The sequence below is a fragment of the Mytilus edulis genome, chromosome 8 (genome assembly GCF_963676685.1).
Source record: "Mytilus edulis chromosome 8, xbMytEdul2.2, whole genome shotgun sequence".
Classification (NCBI taxonomy): Eukaryota; Metazoa; Mollusca; class Bivalvia; order Mytilida; family Mytilidae; genus Mytilus; species Mytilus edulis.
Window position 1 is genome coordinate 25,503,697 of NC_092351.1, and position 22,639 is coordinate 25,526,335.

Below are 22,639 nucleotides of genomic sequence, written 5' to 3' on the forward strand. Positions count from 1 at the left end.
AATGACGGAGAAATAAGTTTTACCCTTGAGAAAGGCGGTAATATAACGTGTGAATAAAACAAATAAAACAAGTAAAATGTATGATACCACAAGAATGTGTCCCCAGTACACGAATGCCCCACTCGCACTATCATTTTCGATGTTCAGTGGACCCCATAAAATTGGGGTAAAACTCTAATATGGCGTTAAAACTAGAAAGATCATATCATAGGGAACATGTGTACTAAGTTTCAACTTGATTTGACTTCAAGTTTATCAAAAACTACCTTGACAAAAAACTTTAACCTGAAGAGGGACAAACGGACGAACGAACGAACGAATGGACGAACGAACGGACGCACAGACCAGAAAACATAATGCCCATCTACTATCGTAGGTGGGGCATACACATGGCTTACTAAAGTGTTTTACTATTTGGATTATAAATGAGAAATTAAATGAATACTTAAGAAATTCTAATATCAAAATGAAGAGATTTGATTCGATTGTCAATGAGACAACTACCCACCAAAGTGAAACGGTGTGAAAATAAGTTGACAAATGAAAACATTAATGATGAATTTGGTTTCACAACGTTAAAAAAATACGAAGAGTACAACCATGTTTTATGAAGAAAAAAAATCCAACTTTTCTGGGAGTGGTTCCACAGCTGTTATAATTATTAATCAATTCATGAAGTACATAATTTCCCATCTGTCATTAGCTTGAAAACCAATACACTGATGTATACAAACATCAAATACTGTCTATATATCAATATAAATATACAGAACTGAGTATTCCTAGCAGACTAAATCCAATTTCATTGAATGATAAAAACTATATATAAAAAAAGATGGTGGAACAGATAAACTTTTAGGAAAACATTTAACAAATACAGAAACTTTCGATGTAGACAAATGTAGTATATATGGCTTGAATCTATGAGAAGATTACACACATATATATATATACACATGTATATATTTAATAACACTAATCTACGAATGCAACATAATATATATTTACAAATATAAATGAAATATTTTTAAATATAAGAATACATAAAACAGACTGTTTGACAATGTGTATTGTCAAAAATGTCGACCTGTGATTTTTTGTAGATTGAATTGTTAAAGTAAATCAACAACCATTAAAACTTTCTGTTGTTAAACATAGTGATTTGAATTTTCCACAATAGGTAACTGTTGATCTACTTGAATAGATCAGTAGATTCGTTCTTTAACTCAATGTGTCTATTACTATCAATTTTGTCTATGTAATTATGGCGGGTAAATCACAAAACTAAACAAAATGATCGAGCCGACACACCAGGTATGTAAATATTTTATTTGAATCCCATCCTTGGGTTCACAACATTTCTTCATAAATAACAATAGATTTTTTATAGATAAGTTTTATAATTGAATTAAAAAAATTGAAGAATTCTTATACCTTGAATTTATAAAAGTAAAATACCCACTAGTTAAGTTCAAATATCTCATTTTATGGATTGAGGATCAAGAATGAAAAATGAAAGTATTTAATGAAGAAACCTACACATATAAAAGGAGAATCAACTCTTTTACTTGTAAATTACGTGCATGCAGTGTATAATATGGTTATGAAACAAGTATAAAAAAAAGAACTTCAAGGTAAATTCAAAAAGAGGAAGTCTATTTAAACATTGAAAAAATCAGACACTTTCAACCAATGGAACGAGTGGAGCGAGTAGAAAACAATTTTAAACTGATAGATTATAAGTTTTCACTCAATATTTTTCAAATTTGAATGTCACTATATGAATAACTATACTTATCTTTGCAGGCATTTCAGGATATTCAAAAACTTGACAATTTTTTAACAAAATGCAATCTCCTCTTTGAAGATCCCTATGTAGAGGAACACCCGTCACATAATGATGCTGTTGTTGCTAGAAGGAGTATTTCTTATGTTGACGAATTCTTTAGACAAAGAGGTTTTATTAATGTATGTTTAATTATAATAATCCCTGTTAGCGATGTTTTTTGTAAAAGCGCTGATCAGTGAATTACAAGTTATAATTGTTTTTGCAACTCATCATGCTAAAACGGACAATGCTTCATAACATATACGAAACATGGAACAATGGTGAGCTTTAATATTCGAACATTTTGACGGCTATGCAAATTTTGTCTATTAAATTCACTGTTAAAAAAACAATGTCCATGCTTTTTTCTACAATAATTTATTCCCATAATTGTGTCTTACAATTTTTAGTTTTGCTTTGATATATTATCATATGCATACTTTCCCAAATAGGGCATTTGATTTCTTACTATAAGAACATATACGTAACAACTATGAAACTGCTTCGAAAATTCTGTTTTTTTGTTTTCTTATTTTTTGTACATATTATCTTAAGAATAAATGAAATTCTAAATAATATATATCTAATAAATATAGAAAATATCATGATTATTCACAGGTACAGTCTAAATGGTTACGTGAAGTTACCAATGTTGCTGAAGGAGAAGATTGGAGTAGGGTATCAAGATACATCAAAGATGCTAATAATGAATTTATGGGATTCAATCGAGTGTATTCTGATATCGTATGTATACTTTAACACACTGTCTACATCTAGATAAACCAAACAATATTATTTATATCAAGTAATAAAGTGACATTTTCAAACGGTTAACTACATTATTGTAACATGGTAATCTTACCTTTATTGTTTCGCCAAATGTTTAGCTTGTGCTAAGTCTTTTTCTAACTATTCGAATCATTTATTTATGAACTTTCTAACAACCATTAGTTTACGATTGAAAATTGCTATCAAATTCAAAAAACTCTTAAATTTTATATTAATAGTAATTACAAAATCTGTACATGCATAAGAATTTCGATTCAGATGCGGCAAGTTGAAAAGGAAGCTTCTTATTCAAAACTGACAAATCAGCAAAACGGAAAACAAGAAAATCAACTTGACACTAGGCTAAGCAAGATTGACGAAGCACCGTCAAGGTTGACCGACGAGACAAGATATATGTCGCCACAAATGGTACAGTATGTAAAAACGACACATAATGACAGAAAAAACTATAACAGATCACAAAGTGGTGCCAATGAGACACATACAAGACAACAAGAGACACCAGACGTGTATGCCTCGCATTCCCATAGAAAGGAACATTATGCAGGAAACCAACAAAGGGTTATGGACGAAGAACTCAGATCACAGCTTCGTCTTGCTTTAGATAAATTGGAGGATTCAAACACAGAGGAAACCACTTTGAAGGACCCAGAAGTAATTGCATCTGAAAGGCTGGAACAAGAAGAAGAATTTAAACGGTATTTGAAGAATTGCGCATTTCTGTTTTGTTAGACAGGCGTTTTATAATATTTTCATAATACGAAGAGAAATCTGTAACGAAAAATAAAGTAACATCGCTTGTTATTTCAAGTGATTTATTATTCTATTTTCATTAATAATTACAGCTTATGTAACATTCATCATGATTGAATAAAATATCATATAAAAATTCATGTACATTTGAGATGACGTATGAATATTTTAAAAGCTTGATTTCAACTTCATTCATACGAAAAATCAGTACAAAAAAGAATATATTCAATACGTTACTATTAATTGTGTCGTTAAAAATGAAGAAAAGGAAAGTTAAATGCATTATGAAATTGTATTTATTTTACATTTTGTGTTTAATAATTTAGATCTGTCAAAATTTTAGACGTGGCGAACAAGCAAGCAAAGCTCTACATGACAACAACCCAAATATCACTGATCTCAGCGATATAAATAGACCTAGTAAGATAGCAGAAAGATTCAGCAATTTGTATGACGATCTGTGGACGGATGCATGCGAGGAGCTTACTAAATTCTACAGACAAGAACATCATTCAGAGAGAATCTGTATTCTTGATTTGGCTACTATACTTAAGGTAAAATGAAATAATCTTTAAATTATCTTATTTGCCTTTGTTCTATTATTATTATTATTTTTACTGTTTGCTCTGTTTTTGGTAATATCCATTTGACGTAACTCGGTACTTATGCATCAGGTCAATATGTTGTTTGTAATATCTTTCATTTTTGCTGGTGTGCTTTGTACGTGTTACTTTTTGTGTTTCTTTGTTACATATATCGTGGCTCTGTACTTTTAAACATCCCGCCATTATGTTATTGTTTTATTATTATTTTGAAAAAACTTCGAACGACAAAATTATTTTGTACCTCAACCTGTGTGGCGTTTTCATTCTGACGTCAATTACGCGATTCTTCGTATACCAGAGATGATGTGAACCTAACCATCCATGCATAGGACGTCAAATATTTCAATCCTTTATTGGTTGATATAAAATACAAAAATAAGTAAGCAATGAACGTTGTGGATATATGCTTCGTTATGCTTCTTTGTTAAATATTTGTTCAGACATCGTTGTAAATAAACTGAAATTTGATGCGACTGTCATACACATGAGAGGTTTAGCGCTATAAAATCAGGTTCAATTCACCATTTTCTACATTTGAACATTCCTGTACCAAGTCAGGAATATGATAGGTGTTGTCCATTCGTTTGATGTGTTTTATCATTTGCTTTTGACATCTCATTAAGGACTTTCCGTTTTGAATTTTCCACGGAGTTCAGTATTTTTGTGATTTTACTTTTTATTTCTTTTGTCAAAACGTTTGACAAATTTGTCAAGAATTTGTCAAGAAATATATTCTTGATGAAAAAGGAAATACGTTAATAACAAGTTATTCGTTATAATTGCTATTATTATTACAACAGTACATGTATGTGTAACATGACATCTTATTAAGATATTAGATATCATGTGTGCTCATTCATTACTTTGGAATCCTACAACCATTGCTGTTGTTTGGGTTTTTTTTTTATTGAGGTTGATATCAATTTTCTTTCATCTGAATATTTTTTTTCTGGTAAAATAATGATATAATCGTTTATCTAACAAAAAGTGCAATTTATTTTTACATATATTATAATTCAATCTAAGTGATTTACTAGCATGCAATATTTTAAAATAACACTGATTAGATGTTGTAACTTTAAATGTATATACTACATGTACATCCGAGCACACTTTTATACTGTTTAAGGCAACATTTGAATATTCGTCTAAACACGTGGATACACAAATTGAGAGAATTGCACATCAAACGAGAGAAATGATGCTCGATCCCTGTAGTGATCGACAGCAGGAGGTATGTTATTTTGTAGATAGATAGTTCTATTCATTTTGATTTTCATATTCCTAAAAGAGAAAGCGTTTTCAATATCCAATGATATAAGAAGACATGATATGAGAGCCAATGAGATAACTGTCATTCAAAGTCACTATGTTTAAATAGGTAACAAGTTAAGGTCAAAGTATGGCATTCAACATGGAGCCTTGGCTCACATCGAACAGCAAGCTATAAAGGTCACAAAAATGAATAGCGTAAAAACGATTCAAACAGTAAAACCAAATGACTTATACAAGAAACGAGAAACACTTATAAACCACACCAACAATCGACAACCACTAGCGAACGGTCTTTTTTTGCTTCATGCTTTATTTGTTTCCCTTTTAGGTTCAGGTATTTCTTGTTTGACTCCTACTTAATAAAACATGTATAAGAAATCCGAAAAAAGCGACAGAAATTCATTAAGCATTCTTAAATCTGTTTGCTGTACAGTGATCAATGCGTAGCATTGTATATAATTAAAAACACATTGTATTAAGGTAAAATAAGTTAACCACACTTTTATTGTTAATATTATGAATAATTGTTTTACAGACAGATTCAAACGATCCATTTCGACATGACAAGACACTTGGACAATATGCATTGATCTGTATAAAGGATACCGCGGATCTAAGTGTTCCTGCTCTACAAAAGGTAATATGCAATGTTGCACATTTTGATATGCATGCACTATTTATATTTATATTTAATTGTCAAAGACATTTATTACCAGTTAAAAACAAGATAATTTTAATGATAAAGACATTAATGGTATACTTTTATAAACTGTGACTTGGATGGAGAGTAGTCTAATTGGCATTCATGCCACATTTCTTATATTTATTGAACAATCATATGTTGTTGTTTTTTTTAAATGGAAAAGTAATACAAAAAGCAAATATTGTGATTCCAAAATGGTAATTTTGAAAGGATTATTTTTTTTCTATTATAGAATTTCATGGTGCACGCCTTTCCAAGCAGTAAAGTTACAGCAAATATAACAAAATTATCATCAGTGAAAAAATACACAGAAAGATGCATAGAATTAACATGGCTTATGAATGTTCAAGACCCATCAATGGTACTGTTATGGCCAGATATGGTTTCACCAGACAATTTAACCGACATTTTTCGATACTACACTGCCACAGGAACAGTCCTCGATCATGAAGTTTGGCCAGCACTTCTGTTATACAAAGATGGTCCTATGGTGGTTAAAGGCGTAGCAAAATTTAGGAATTAGTTCCATTTTCATAGAACATTTATTGCATTGCCATTAAAAATGTGGGTTCTATTATTTAGCCATGTGTTCTGACAATACGTTGCATGTTTTTTCCATCGATGTGCATTTTAATTATTACAATCATATTTGAACAATTTTGATTTATTTATAGGATTTGAAAGGGTATAATACATAAATTCGGCAGCAATTCAACGACAGTTTTAACCCACAAACACCCTAATATCATCATACAGTCTTCAATATATTTTCTTGTTAATTCGACCTGTTGATACTGTTTATAATGCTTTTTTGTTATTTTATATTAATATGGAACTTGTCTATATATCAGCTTTGATTATTTGGAATATCTTTTAATTTTCACTTACTACATTTGTATAAACTTCAAGATTTATCTGTATTATTAAAACTTTTTTTCAAAAGTGATAATTTTCGACGGGTTAAATATTTTGCAGTGGTGTCTTGCCATGGCTTTGTTTGGACTTGTTTGTTTGCTTTTTGGCCTTGAATGTTTGTCCCTAATATTTTATTAACTGCATTTACATTCAGATATCGCAGATTAAACTTATTCGTTCATAGTTTATTAATTTACGTTTTTTTGATTGAGTTAAGCCTGCCAATTGATATTCTATCATGTGTTTTTCTATGTTGTGATGTTATGCTATTGTTTCAGAAAAGGGGAGAAGGTTTGGTACCATTAAACATTTAATCCCGCTGCAAATGTTTGCACCTGTACGAAGTCAGGAATCTGATGTACAGTAGTTGTCGTTTGTTTATGTAATTTATACGTGTTTCTCGTTTCTCGTTTTTTATGTAGATTAGACCGTTGGTTTTCCCGTTTGAATGGTTTTACACTAGTAATTTTGGAGCCCTTTATAGCTTGTTGTTCGATGTGAGCCAAGGCTCCGTGTTGAAGGCCGTACATTGACCTATAATGGTTTTCTTTTTTAAATTGTTATTTGGATGGAGAGTTGTCTCATTGGCACTCACACCACATCTTCCTATATCTATTCAACAATACACTGTCCTTATATTGTATCAAGCTAAAATAGCACTGTGTCTAAAAAAAATTGACAGAGACCATCGAAAATGTACAATAAATAAACAAATCTCCCAATAAAAAAAACATTACGATAGGACCTGTCGAAGTTTGTTGCGCAGAACATGTTGCGAAGCTCAACGAATATTATAAAATATCAATCCTTCCTTAAAGTAGACGAGCGAAAGATACATTACAGGACACATACAAAAATCAGGACAAAAACAAACCCCACAAAACTCTTTCATTACGTTATAATAAATAACAAAATACAAGTAAAAGCATGACAATAACAAATAATATCCAAAAAATACCTCATTTACCGAAAGCAAACTCAACCTACTTCACCTACTAAACATATGATAGCTGTTCTATACTTAAACTCGTTCATTTTACTTCACAGTACTAGTAAATCTTGCAAGCACATAAACATAAACAATACAAGAAAAACGACCCTATATCATGATGAAAAATAAGGAACGAAACATTTTAGAATTGCTTCAAACAATGAATTAACAAACTGGTATACACTCTTCCAATTGAACAGTAACCATAACATTGTAATCTTTACTCTAACGATTTTGGGGTCAACATGAAAAAAAAAATATACGTCAAATCAAAAACATTTTACATTATAACAACAATCAAAATAATCATTTATTTACATTAATTGGACTACAATAAGTTGTTTTCAATCAGTAAATAGAAATATCAAAACGAAAGCAGTTTGACCGTATTTTGAGGACCGCATAGTCCAAACAATCCTTACAGACTGGGGCATACTCAAAGTAATAGGTTAGAACTATTAAGTTCACGAAGAAGCATAAGATAATGTATCATGTGAGTAGAAACACGATGGCGTCATAGTAGACATGAAATAACCGCAAACATATTTACAATATAAAAAAGAAGATATGGTATGATTGCCAATGAGACAAATATCCACAAAAGACCAAAATGACACAGACATTAACAACTATAGGTCACCGTACGGCCTTCAACAATGAGCAAAGCCCATACCGCATAGTCAGCTATAATAGGCCCCGATAAGACAATGTAAAATAATTCAAACGAGAAAACTAACGGCCTTATATATGTAAAAAAAATGAACGAAAAACAAATATGTAACACATAAACAAACGACAACCACTGAATTACAGGCTCCTGACTTGGGACAGGCACATACATAAATAATGTGGCGGGGTTAAACATGTAAGCGGGATCCCAACCCTCCCCCTAACCTGGGACAGTGGTATAACAGTACAACATAAGAACGAACTATAAAAATCAGTTGAAAAAGGCTTAACTCATCAGATGGACAAAAATACAAGTGGACGTGGCCGGGTACTTATACATCCCGACACAAAAAGACGCAATGAACAGATCTGAGAGTACTCGCAGTTATCTGACAACTAGTTCAAAGCCACTTACAACTAATAAGAATATTTGCTAAATGAAAACATCTATATCATTGTTTGTATGACAATAATCTTCCTCAAACTCCTTTAACAATGTTATCGATTAATAAAGAATGAAAGAAATGTTATGCAGTGGGCTAAGGATTGATGACTTTTTAATGTCCAGTGACAACGTTAACTTTTACATGTTTATTGAGGATGTGATATAGTTAGTAAGTTAGTAAGTAATTAGTGTATCATAGAGACTTGTGAATATGTACACACTTACAGAGTTTGTATAGTGTTAAAAGGATAAACTCGGCCCATTGGATCTATAAGTCGCGTATTTGACTTAAAAATTAACTTTATGCAATATAGTTAACTAAATGTTAATATAGTACTTCTCAATTAATTCAAAATTAAAAGAAATGATATAAATTTGGACTCTTTGTACGTATGCATTGTGCAGAGTAGGAACTCAACGTGATTAACGATTAAAAAAAGATGTCAATGAGACAACTATCCAGCAGAGACCAAAGGAAATGTAAATTAACAACTTAATCACTTTTTAACAATCTATAATCACATACTCGCACACATACATGTTCTTTCTTACTGATGGTTAATACGAATCCTCATCTCTTTTCACAAAATTGATCGTAGTTATAACTTACATTAAATTTACATGACTTGAGAGTGATTTTACACGAAAGATTTTTTTGTGAAAAGAGATAACAGCAAAAACTTGTCTTGATTGACAGATGTGTTTGTTACTTCAAAACTACCTTTTTAGCAATTTTGAAACCGCATTATTTAATGTAGAGAATATCTAATGACTTATTCATAAGAAAAAGGAGCCTATTGAAGCAAGATAGTTAATTGTTATGAATCAGTCTAAAGAATTAAAATAGGTATGTGTTGCTTCTTTGCTAAGAACATGTGCTTTGTTAGTAAGATTTGTCTATATCCACTGATAGTCACACATTTAAAGACAGTAAAATTTCTTCATATATATATGCAAACATAGTATTTTCTTTTGTTGTGTCATATCACTGAAGAAAATATACAGTTTAACAGCAAAATTAGATCCATTTTTATTTAAACTGAGCAACCCCTTTGGTCATCATCGGACCATCACTTGTTAGCAGCAATGCCGGCCACACTTCATGTTGTAAGATCGTTCCACTTCTCGTAAAGAATCTAAAAGTTGTTGTTATATCACCTCGTTTCACATCAACTGGCCATAAAAGGCTCATGGGTGGATCTTGAACGTTCATAAACCACGCTATCTGTAAACATTTTTGGCTGTAAGATTTAACACTTGGAATTGTAAGAATATCTCTAATTCGCTCGCGGCGAAGTTGCCATTCAAAATTCTGAAAGCGAAACATACAATATAATTACCCGTAGGACATTTTCCGTGCTAGTATCGGATTAAAATGATATGGAATTCCTGTTTTCACGTCTCATATGGTGTGCAAGAAAATGACACAAACTTGACCTTTGATTAACACATTAATTAAACTTACTTTTTATCTTTAAGATAATATATATTAACTGTGCTTGTATAACAAGGCGTTACTAATTTTCAGTTGCAATGGAATATTGTCTTCGCCTTACCATTACTACTACACTCTGTCAAAAACATATGGTCAAATACATACTATTTATTTGTAATCTCTATCTATATCCTTTGGTATGTTTATATACTTCACCATGCACAGCTAATTTAAACCAGTTTATAGAAAGATTTCCCTCTTTCTTTGCATCTCTAGTAGAAAACGAGAGCATGCTAGTTCATGTTTCTTGAACATTTCTTTTTTAATCCATATTTTTTTCCAAGAGGCATTACTATTTTGGTAAAACATGCATTTCAATGAAAACAATTACAAACTATCGTTTAAGAACTTAACCGAATACCTCATGTAATACTGGCAGGCTCAATTCTGCATTTTCTTTTATACACTGCTTTGCATATCTTGTGAAACGAACCTCACAAAGCGGGTCAATATCAACATGTTTATGCTAAAAATCAAATACTAATAATTCAGAAACCTAATAAATATGAAACAAACAAAAACCGAAGATTTTTTCACAATTATTGGAATAGAGAAGACAATTCAAGAGCTACAGTCATCTGAATAAAGGTCATAATTTCTTCATAAACAACAATAAAAAATAATAAGAAAAGGCAATTTCGTTATAAATTTGAGGTATTTATATAATTATACGAAATTCAAAAGAATTATTAAATTTTGTATCACATAGCACGACGGGTGCCGCATGTGGAGCAGGATCTGCTTACCCTTCCGGAGCACCTGAGATCACCCCTAGTTTTTGGTGGGGTTCGTGTTGTTTATTTCTTTAGTTTTCTATGTTGTGTCATGTGTACTATTGTTTTTCTGTTTGTCTTTTTCATTTTTAGCCATGGCGTTGTCAGTTTGTTTTAGATTTATGAGTTTGACTGTCCCTTTGGTATCTTTCGTCCCTCTTTTATTAATTAAGTCTTAGATTACAAATCAATTTTATTGTTTTCGAAAACGTGTTTTTTAACAAATGACTATAGGTGAACATACATCTACTTTTAGTTAAATTGAACTAAAATGGCTATCCAACGACTCAATAAGATCGAAAAAGACAGAAAAAGACGAAATGAAAGTAAGAAGTTTTACCTGACTGTCAAGTTCGTTGTTAATAAATGAATCACCAGTTGGACTAATCATTAATTCTTTCATGGACATGGCTATTTTACGAGTTTGTTTTTCTGCAGTTTCCTCGGTATATTCAAATGCCTTCTGTACAAAAACCAGAGTATTTAACTGAAGTTGACATTAACATAAACGACGAATTCAGAAATAATCGGAAAAGTGATATAGAAATATACATACATGAAAAGCTACTATTGTGCAAATTCCCCTTTTTTACGTTAGGAAGATATTTTGCGATAAATGAATGTAGGATATATTCAATTTAGTTCTAAAACGTTTAACTTACAGATATTATATCATGAACAAGATACCTTTAAGATGATGGCCATTTCTAAAATGGCTCTTTCTTGACCGTTTATTTCATGCTTGTAAAGTTTTCTCAGATCTTCAAATGCATCTGTCCATTGGTTGTCATACAAAATGTTGAACTTTTCAGCCACTTTTGTAGGTCTGTTCATATCACTGAGGTCTGTTATATTTGGGTTGTTGTTCAACCTTGTTTCCATCCTTTGCAAGTCAAAATAAATCAATGAACTTATGATTGAAGAGAGACATGGTCATTTTGCATTAATAAAAAATCAAGAAGATGTGTTGAATTGAAAACAATTATTAAATATTCTTTCTGAGATTGATAAAAAAAGATTTTAAAATCACTCCCAAGAACATACAGATACCATGAGCCTTCAACAATGGACAACACAAATATTGTACAGTGAGACATAAAAGGTTTCGGTTTTATCATCTTCAATAAGTGGAATAATTCACAAGAGAAAAAATCGACTGGTTCAAGCTAATTTTTTTAAAACAACGGCATTTAATGACAAGCTCTTGTATTAATCGTATCAGTAAAATCAAATGTGGGGTATACGTCAACAACGACAAAAATAATACATTATGGTCTCAACAAAAAATGTTTGTCTTTAATGTGTGCATAGTTTTATAAAGTTTGGTTAATAACTTAAACAGAAAAGAACGATATGTGTCAATATTAAAGATTCAATTCTCTAATTAACGAAACACATAAAGATGTGATATTGGATTACTACTGACGATGTTTTCGATTTGAGACAAGCACATGATAATGTGAAAACACTAGACACCGGTCAACTTGACATTTTTTAAATATTTCAACTCTTTTTTTCAACCTGAGTCAGTAGCATAACAAAACCTAAAAAAGGACACACAGTAAAAGAGACACGAGCAATCACAGTCAAGCAAGTTAGGCGACACAAAATAATGACATGTAGAGGTAATGATTTTTATCATGGGTACGAAATGGTAAATGTTGGATATGAAATAGTTATTTTGGGTAGGAAATGGCAGAGAAACGAAATGGTTATGGTACGAAATTACTTTCAACCTAACGACACAAATACATCTTAAGATTCACAGGATGTTTTCAATAATAGATAAGCGATATCTGAAATGTAATGAATAAATTTTACATTACCATCACTGATATGCAAGCAATATCAAATGCACTAGATGACAAAAGGCAACCACTTGGGAATATCCTTAGTAATCTTGTTCAGATACATAGCAATTAGTAATGTATTTATTCATTTTTTTATCGATATTATTAAAACAGATGATAAAAATGCATGCCAATATATAATCATACCTCTCCCTTTCATCCTTTTGACGCCATTCGGTTACTTTACTAATTTCTTTGGGTTTAATGGATGTTGGTGTCACAGTAGGCGGAGTTTCAAATCCATTAAAACTATGCATATCTGCCTGAAAATAAAATGAAATAACTGTTAGTTATGTGTCCCAAGAAAATATAAAAAAAAACAATTTATCACAATTATGAGTTACGTAGAATATGAACCACATGCACTCAGCTTGACTAAACCCTTTATTGTTATAAACCATGTCGGGTATGTTATAGATGACTCTACAGATAGGTTTTGCCCATAATTGAATGCAAAATGACCTTTAAATAAAGGCAACAGTATTTTACCGCTGTTCACAAGTCATAAATCGACCAAGAAAAATCAAATCCGGGTAACAAACTAAAACCAAGGAAAACACATCAATTATTTGATTACATCCACGTAATTTGGACAAGGAATGATCGTTCTCACTGGCAAGCATGCCAAATTCCTTACTTGACATTGGTAATAAATATATGTAAATCCGTTCTCTTACGTCGCTAGTATTCTGATATGTTGTTATTCTTTGTATGCTTTAAAATAGTGATTTCCCACCGTTTCCTGTGTGTTTAATAAATATGTAAATAACGAATACCCGTCTAATAAAGTTACTTCTTGCTATCAAGAATTCTTCTAGCGCCTTATTGCTGTATTTATGAATACCGGGAATATCGTTCTTTCTGGCGTTTGTAAGAACTTCAAGTACAGATGGCACCTGAAATGAGTAATGCAAAGTAAGTCCTGTGATAATTAAATATAAAAACAATTTAAAGAAGAAACATAAATAATATAAGTACAAAAATATGAATTGACTACAAAAGTGGCTGATATCTAGTTTATAGTAGTATGTCTTTTTTTACAAAATGCTACACAATGTCAAATTTTGTTGTATTGGGTAGATTTTCAGCATTTGCATATTTCAAAGCGATTTAAAATCATGGTAAATTGACATGATACATGATGTTTGTCTGTTGAAGTACTTCCCGACAACTTTAAACTATTTGTACGTGCTGTGTAGTAAATTTTCCACATTTGCCATAAAACTCTATTTTACATTAGTTGTGTGTCGTTTCGATATTTCATCAACCATTCGTATCCATGAAGTCAATAAAACAACTGTTATTGAGTCGATAAAAATCAACCTCAGTTTTGTGTACCGGTATTTTTTCAATGTGCAGTATGTAGTTCTATTACCGTTTTTTTTCTTTACACGTTTAAGTATCATTTATTTTTCGATACTTACATCGTCACAAGTAATTTCTTGGACATTGTCTAGAAGAAAAACAAGTTCGTCCCGAATATTTTTTGCCATTTCTGGTGTTGGCAAACTTGGCGGATTTGGTCTCTTCAGTTTCTCACATTGTTCTAAGAAATGTTCTAACCGGATAAAAGCTAGATTTATCTGAAAATTTTAATTAAGTCGTAAAAATTTGATCAAAGAGAGAAACCTACTCATCTCTGAATAAGTATAAAATTCATACGACATATTAAAAGACTATAAATGTGTGTCCACTACACCGGGCAGTACAAGCTGCTGGGGAATGTCTTAATTGACACGATCACCAAACATGTCTGCATGAGAGGCCTAATTTGTTTGATGCAACATTATATTCATTAAGTGAAACATTCTTATTTCCCTTGTCTTTACAAGTAGAAGGAATGTTTAAATTCAAGACAAGAATTGAGAAATAGTTTCACATGTGTATTTACCGTCTAGACATTTATATTCACCAAAAGGGTTAACAGTAAGTCAAAGCTTGCATGTAAGGTATCATCAAGAATAAAATGAAATACAGAAAACTCTAAAGATTCATTAACAACAATAAAAAGTAAAATCACAAAAATACTGATCTCAGAGGAAAATCTTATCGGAAAGTTCATTATCACATGGCAAAATCAAATGACAAAACACATCAAAAACGAATGGACAAGAACTGTCATATTCCTGACTTGGTACAGGCATTTTCAAATGTAGAAAATGGTGGATTAAACCTGGTTTTAAAGCGTTAAACCTCTCACTTTGATGACAGTCTCATCTAATTCCGTTATATTTACAATGATGCGTAAACTAAACAGACATAATAAATAAAATAGTCAAAATATGGGTACAGCAACAATTTTAAAAGGAACAATTTAACAGAACACAAAAACATCTATCTACAAACACATGCATTGATTCGCGTGTCTGACGTCAGAAAATTTTATACGTCACATATATTTGTCGTTCAAGGTATATACAAAAAAAAATTAATTTCACATGGGCAATGTTAGCATACAGAGTTAAAAAATCAAAAGTATGTAAGAATTAATTTCAGAAATAGACCGAGATTTAAAATACTCCAAAAGTTATATAGAATTTATAAGAATCCACAAATAGTTCATTCCACTACGCGATGAAATGAAATGAAACTATGAAACATGTACTTTTGATAACCCATGTCTATTATTGAGGGTAAACTGAAGATTTTGCTTTATGAAGTGACCCAATTGTTTTAGTGATATTTATGAGTTTGACTGTCCCTCTGGTATCTTTCGTCCCTCTTTTAGATAATTCGAATTTATTTTTTAAAATTTATATCTATATCCTTCAAGATATTAGTATAATCATTTAATAACAAGTCAAATCAAATCAAATCGTGTAAAATGACGAAACTGATAATGTTTACATTTCCTATTCCTATTGATAGTTATAGTTATCAATAATTTAACAAAATATATTAACATACCTTACGTCTATCCATTTCCCTCAAAGATTATTGACTCGATTGAAAAAATTGGAACATATCCATATGTTCATTGGTAAAAGTTGTGAACATATAACATTTGTTTCGTTTGAAAGTATGTCAACCTTGCTTAAATTTATGCTTTATGCAAACAAAATTAACTTATCACCTAAAACAATTAGCTACATGTATAAAGATTCGTTTGTATTTCATTTCATATATTCACATTTTCAATTCGATAATTAGCCTCCCAATGTGTATACAAGAAAAATACATGTTTTTACTCTAAAATAGTAAATTAGATTATTCTTTATCTATAAATAGAATTAGTTTGTTTCATCGAATTGTTAAATGATACATTATACATGTACAATCAAATGTTTATTTTTTATTCTTTAAGTAGGAAATTTAATAACATATCTTATTAAAAAAGTATTGTTCCATATAAGTGATTTGCATAATTCATTGTTTAAATATACAGATAATTGGTTTCACATTTAAATGATTATACTAAACAAGGTTTTCACCTTCAAATGGTAAATAAACGAAAATGTATTACAATTCAAAACAACTTTAGATTTATAGGGAGATAATTACAAATTCATTATGGAAGAAGATACTGTAGAAGATGAAGAAGACAGGAAATTCCAACAGGTACGTATAGTTATGAAAACACCGCAGTTATGAAAACATGGTTGTTTTATTCTGATTTTAAACTTATCATCTAGGGATATAAAGGGTGTCGGATGAGATGCCGAACATTAAACTCCTTATATTCAATATTCAATTTAAACTTGTCGAGCATTTAATGAAATAAAATTGTGTAATATGACATAAATTATATAACACTTAAAACACTGCTTCCAATTTTTTTTATTTTCCTTTTCAGCATTGCATGTTCTTAATGTCAGTGACATTTTTTTCATTACTTGCTTACTTATGATTAGTCCTTGGTATGCTATTTGGCACATAAGGCAAGGACAAGTTTCCTCCATTCTTCTCTGTTGTTTGCTTTTCTGTCCATTGTTCCCCAGGTATATCCTCTTTCCTTATTATTCATTTTCTATAGTGCATCTCCATGTGGTTTTTGGTCTTCCTCTTTTCACTTTTCCTTTTGGTGTCCATCTAAGTGCCACCTTGGTCATGTCTTCAGATGGTTTGCGTATACCATGACGGAGCCATCTCCATCTCTTTTGTAGCGACAAATTCTCCATGTCCTTGGTGTTTGTAGTCCAATATAGTTCTTGTTGTTGCGTATTTATTTGGCCAGACTACTTTCATTATCTTCATCAGACACACATGTGTTATGGAAGCTGACGAATCTTTTTGTATCTTTCTCAGTCATTCTCAAGCACTCTGAGCCATATAGGAGTACAGAGAATACACAACTGTATATAGTCTTAGCTTGGTTTTCTTTGTAAAGGCTGTTGCTTTCCAGATGTGGCCTAACCTAATTAATGTTGTTTTTTATTATTATTCATTTATTTGCAGCTAGAGGAGGAGTTTTGCAATTTAGAAACTTTTCTTCGGAAGTGTAAAAAACTTCTTAGATCGAAGATAACATATAAAATGTATCCAACCAAAACAGAAACAGAGGGCGCCATATCAAGTCTACAAACAATAATTAGTACCGATGAAGAAATAGAAAATGATGTATGTGGACTACATGGTTTCGTACACTTTGTTCTTTTATGAGGATGAATGAATGGATGAATGAATGAATGAATGAATGAATGAATGAATGAATGAATGAATGAATGAATGAATGAATGAATGAATGAATGAATGAATGAATGAATGAATGAATGAATGAATGAATGAATGAAAAAGAATGAAAGCATGAATGAACGAACGAACGAATGAATGAATGAATGAATGAATGAATGAATGAATAAATGAATGAATAAAGGAAGGAAGGAAGGAAGGAAATAATGAAAGAAGGCATGACGGATGAAAGAACGAAAGAAAGATATTTTTACTTTGTTTCAAGTAATCTGATTATAATCCCATGAAGTTAGATACTGAGGAATACTTTAATTATCTTTTTACAGGTTAAACTGGTACCTGAATTTCTGGGATTAGTGCTGAACAGAAAATGGAAACAAGTGAAGAAAACTGTTTTATCTGTCTGTATGGAGTTAGATGCTGCAGAGTGTAAATATCTTAAAGTATGTCAGTTTATACAAACATTATTTCGCATGTCGATCATATTTTATTCCTTATGTATTAAATAAGAGGTGAAACTAATAAATTTGAATAAATAAAGATGTAATTTGATTGATACACTCTTGGTTAGTTTATGTAATATATAAAAATATTATGATATATTCCAGAGAGATACAGTAGAGTCCAAGTTGAACAAACCATCAAGTATAGAGCTTGCGAATTTTGATGTTTGGAAGGAGTCTGCATTATTACGATTTGGGTGAGAACTTTAATCTTTTTGTCTGATTCAGATTATGTACAGTATACGGTCTTGGCGATACTTACTTTAGTTTGATTCCATAATCTGATACACTAGAATATCACATTACGGTTTCACAAATTTGTCTTAACACCTTTAATTGCTACTACAGTATCAGGCTGATCCAATGCATTTCAGGTATTTAATCGTACTTTGCAGTCAGGCAATTATAACTGTATCTAATGAAATGTTTTCTTTAGAATGATAAATGAGCGCCTAAAAACTTGTATGATATACATGCACGATAAACTTACGTTATTTACTGAAAGTAACTTTGTGAATATTTTCACCACTGCTTTCAGTATAGAACCTGAAGAAGTCTTGAAATACGACACTGAACTTGCGGAAGAATGCATTGATGAATCTTTACCTACACAAATGGCGAAACAATTTTGTGTTATTTACGACGTTAACTGGTCAGAAGCCTTCATTCAAGCGAAACAACATTTCGTCGACGACAAGGAAGACGAAGAAATAATAAAAGATATAGCAACACTAACACAGGTATAAATAAATCAAATTTACCAGAAATAAATTATTTTTTACACTACTGGTTAATGCAAATATTAATCTTGTTATGTTTTTTTCCATGAATTTTTTCTCCTTTTTGCTTACAATTTTCCTTATACACATTATGAAATATCTTTCATGTCTGAATCTTATAATTTAAAGGGAACACACAAGATAATAGCCAAGTGGACTTAAATTAAATGGAAAATTACTTTTGTCCAAAATTTTTCCTATCAATTTTAATATTGCCAGTAAAACGACTTTGTAAACGAACCAAATTATAAAAATGTAAGATAATATACATTGTGTCAACATAATATGTAATCCTACCTTTACAATATCTCTTTTTTGCAGCTTGTATTTGACTATTTTAAGATTAAGGTAACGAATCAGGTAAAACAAATGACAACTGTCATGACAAAAATAGTCACAGAACCAATCATCGTCAAGCAGAAGTCCAGTAGAACACCTGCATCTGTAAGTTGTAGTTGGTATGTTATTATTTCTGCATATGACGTAGGTAGCAAAACATATAAAGATATCAAATCAAAGACGGACAGCTACAATCACCCAGTCAAAAAGGATAAAGCTAGTTTGAACATTTGAACAACTGACTTTGGCATTGAGGTATGAATTTAATAGAGGATATATTTCCTATTTACGTTATTTTTCGACCCCTGCTAGTTTACACAACATACGTCGTGCAGACATTTTATAGAACTAACATTGGCAAGATAAGGCTATGGTAACATACTATTTTGGGTCCTTTAAAGCTTGCTATGCGATATGGTCTTGCTCATTGTTAAAATCCGTACGTTGACTTATAGTTGCTACGCCATTTGATCTCTGGTGGAGATTTTCTCATTGGCAATCATACCACAAATTCTTATTTCAACACGGAATAAACTTTTATGACAGACATTGTTAACAGTGAATAGGAAACATTACAGACCATTACACACGCAAAAAACAAACCAACGTCAAAAAAGTTATGATCTTTCGTTCGATTATTGTGACATATACATTTTAGCATCGATCGATAATTATTTCCAATAAAGTTCAAAATAAAGATAAAATGAAATTATATTCTGACCGTTGAGAACTCAATCCCTGCTATTTTAACTTTTTGAACTAATTTGTGTATATTTCAGACAACGAAGTCATTAAACACAACTGAAAAAGAATACAAAACAGTGTTACCATATGCTAGGTTGGCAGTAAGAGATACAATACGCTTCAGTCTTCCAGTACTCATGAAGGTAAAGTTCTGGGATAGTATGGTACAAATGTACATATTACAGTTTTGAACATTGATCTTTGTTTTTATAAAGTCTGTCTTTTTTACTATATAAACTAGAATAAAAAAATACAGATACTGTGGATTCATTATTATTCGTTGGATACCAATTATCGTGGCTTTCGTGGGTACTGTTGAACCACGAAATTAAATGTTCAACGAATAACAAATTTTCTATAGGCTTGTATACAGACTTCAGCAAAACCTCGAAATTAAATATCCACGATCTTGCAAGTTTTCCCTAATCCACGAAAATTGGTACCCACGAAAATAAACGAATCCACAGTAAGTAATAAATTTATCCCATTGTGACCCGTAAAAAGATAGTTATTGATTTAAACTTTATTATGAGGAAACATTCAGTCTAAGATAATCTGATATAGATTTAAATGTTTTGAAATTTACAGAAACTTGTATTCATAAATTGGAACACATAAGATCGAGGCATTCATATAGTATAACGACAGGATAAAAAAAAAGTATTTTTCTATGAAGCAGACATAAGTATAAAATGTATTGAATAAAAAACAGTTTGTGCGGGATCACCTTAAAACATTTAAATGGATTTAAAAAGGAACTTTTTTTATTTATTTATGACTCCGTTATCATTGATATAATCCGTGTTTTGTATTACCACAGGAATTTACAGCAACGCAGATTTCTCGACAGCTCAAACCGTATCTTAGCTTGGACAAAGTAAATAATTTTATTGAAAATTGTTCTCAATTTTCATGGAATATCAATGTGATGGAGACCCCTATGGTGCTTGTGTGGCCAACAGATGCAACTAAAGACAAATTATTTCATTATTTTAGATATTTTACAAAATTTGGAAATGATTTTGACCATGGTGTATGGCCAGCTTTGTTATTAAATGAGGGTGGACCAACTATGGTTAGAGGTGTGGTGCAGCTGAAATAATTACGAATTACGAATGACTAGTCATGTAAAAGCTCGTATACACTAATGAGGTCGTAAATATTTCATTTCCGTCGTCGTAACTTACGTTGCGCAGTGAGTGATTGGAAATGACGTGTAGATGAATAATAAAAGTAAAAACAAATAATTGAACAAATTTTTATATTTATTCATGGCATCAATTGTACCAATTCAGAAGGAAGTGAGATTTTTTTCCTTAAATTATCCAGGCAATTTTAACAAAATATGGTTCATAAGAAACATAGATTTGTAGTTCAACATTTTATATAAACAATATATGAGTAGGAAAAGACAATAAGTGGGTGAGCTAAATCTGCAAATAAAAACAACCCCATGACCAAACGAAAACAAGAGACCAACTACAATAAAAAAAAACTCGGCACACAGATAATAAGATTGAGTAATACAAACCCAACATAAACCCGGGTTGAAATTGCGTGCTCCGGTGGAATCATCAGCTTCTGTTGCAATAGTCATATCCGTCTTAATATCTTATTTTGTTAAAATCTTTTGATGTAACTAATTAAGTGATAAGGAAACGCAAAATCAAGGATTGGCAATTATCACTTGTTTAACAATAAAATATTAACAACTGCATCAACCATCTCCATGTGTAAACTTTTCAATTCAAATACACAAAGTTCTAAAAAAAAATGAAAACACAGTGTTATGGCAACTGACAGTGATGACCGTTTAAAAAAACACAACATTATATTTTAAAATTGTTTAAATTCTCATAATTATGGGGGGGGGGGGGGGGGGGGGGGGATCCGATGAGTAAAATCGTAGATGTCGGTTTCGCAAGAACATATTTGACTAATTATGTACAATCTGATGTTCTTTTATAATACACAATTGTTGATGGATGTCTACAACGTAAACGTTATTCATGAAATAACATATTAACACAAATTGAATAAATTTGCCTAGATGGTCTTCTTAATTTTTATTTGTTATTATGATGCCATATATGTGGTCTGTATTGTTCATATACAAATCTTTCTTGAGAAGTTTAAAACTTTAATCTTGGCTTGTATATAGTGTCACACATATTTTCAAAATATTGAAAGTGTTAGTGATGTACTGCTGGTATTAAGGTAACACGATACCGAATGACGTTACGCCATGAGTTATCGTTCCTGACGTTATCGAATAACGTTCACACATATAAGCCAATGCAGCGGGTTTTGTGTAGCATTTTTAACGGTAAATTTCCCTAGATGCAGAGTGCCGAGAGTTTTGATGCAATACGTAGCGGTTATTTGACATAGATTGTTTTATCGTTTTCCGGCAATCATTCTACTCATTGTTAATCTTTAAAAAGTAATAATTTACTTTTTAAATATTCTGTTTCTTTGATATTTAAGCATCTGCACGCTTTATCTATACAAGTACACACCCGTGATATCGCTGGTCCGTAACTGAATTGAAGTA

At 31.2% G+C, this 22,639-nt stretch overlaps 3 protein-coding genes across 3 annotated transcripts; 2 read left to right on the plus strand and 1 right to left on the minus strand.

Moving 5' to 3' along the window:
* The first annotated feature begins 1,147 nt into the window (after positions 1–1,147).
* On the plus strand, positions 1,148–7,053 carry LOC139485179 (uncharacterized). The gene is made up of 8 exons (XM_071269415.1): positions 1,148–1,314; positions 1,807–1,968; positions 2,447–2,572; positions 2,876–3,315; positions 3,714–3,924; positions 5,105–5,209; positions 5,786–5,887; positions 6,186–7,053. The coding sequence occupies exons 1-8, from the start codon at positions 1,294–1,296 to the stop codon at positions 6,474–6,476; spliced, it is 1,458 nt and encodes a 485-aa protein (XP_071125516.1). The 5' UTR covers positions 1,148–1,293; the 3' UTR covers positions 6,477–7,053.
* A 2,405-nt stretch (positions 7,054–9,458) lies between these two features.
* Positions 9,459–16,187, minus strand: LOC139485180 (uncharacterized). The gene is made up of 8 exons (XM_071269416.1): positions 15,999–16,187; positions 14,516–14,674; positions 13,868–13,987; positions 13,239–13,354; positions 11,929–12,124; positions 11,582–11,704; positions 10,830–10,934; positions 9,459–10,285 (listed from the first exon to the last, which is right to left on the minus strand). The coding sequence occupies exons 1-8, from the start codon at positions 16,011–16,013 to the stop codon at positions 10,004–10,006; spliced, it is 1,116 nt and encodes a 371-aa protein (XP_071125517.1). The 5' UTR covers positions 16,014–16,187; the 3' UTR covers positions 9,459–10,003.
* A 295-nt stretch (positions 16,188–16,482) lies between these two features.
* Positions 16,483–21,302, plus strand: LOC139485181 (uncharacterized). The gene is made up of 8 exons (XM_071269417.1): positions 16,483–16,649; positions 17,487–17,648; positions 18,047–18,163; positions 18,329–18,420; positions 18,762–18,963; positions 19,324–19,446; positions 20,121–20,228; positions 20,906–21,302. The coding sequence occupies exons 1-8, from the start codon at positions 16,602–16,604 to the stop codon at positions 21,185–21,187; spliced, it is 1,134 nt and encodes a 377-aa protein (XP_071125518.1). The 5' UTR covers positions 16,483–16,601; the 3' UTR covers positions 21,188–21,302.
* The last annotated feature ends 1,337 nt before the right edge of the window (positions 21,303–22,639 follow it).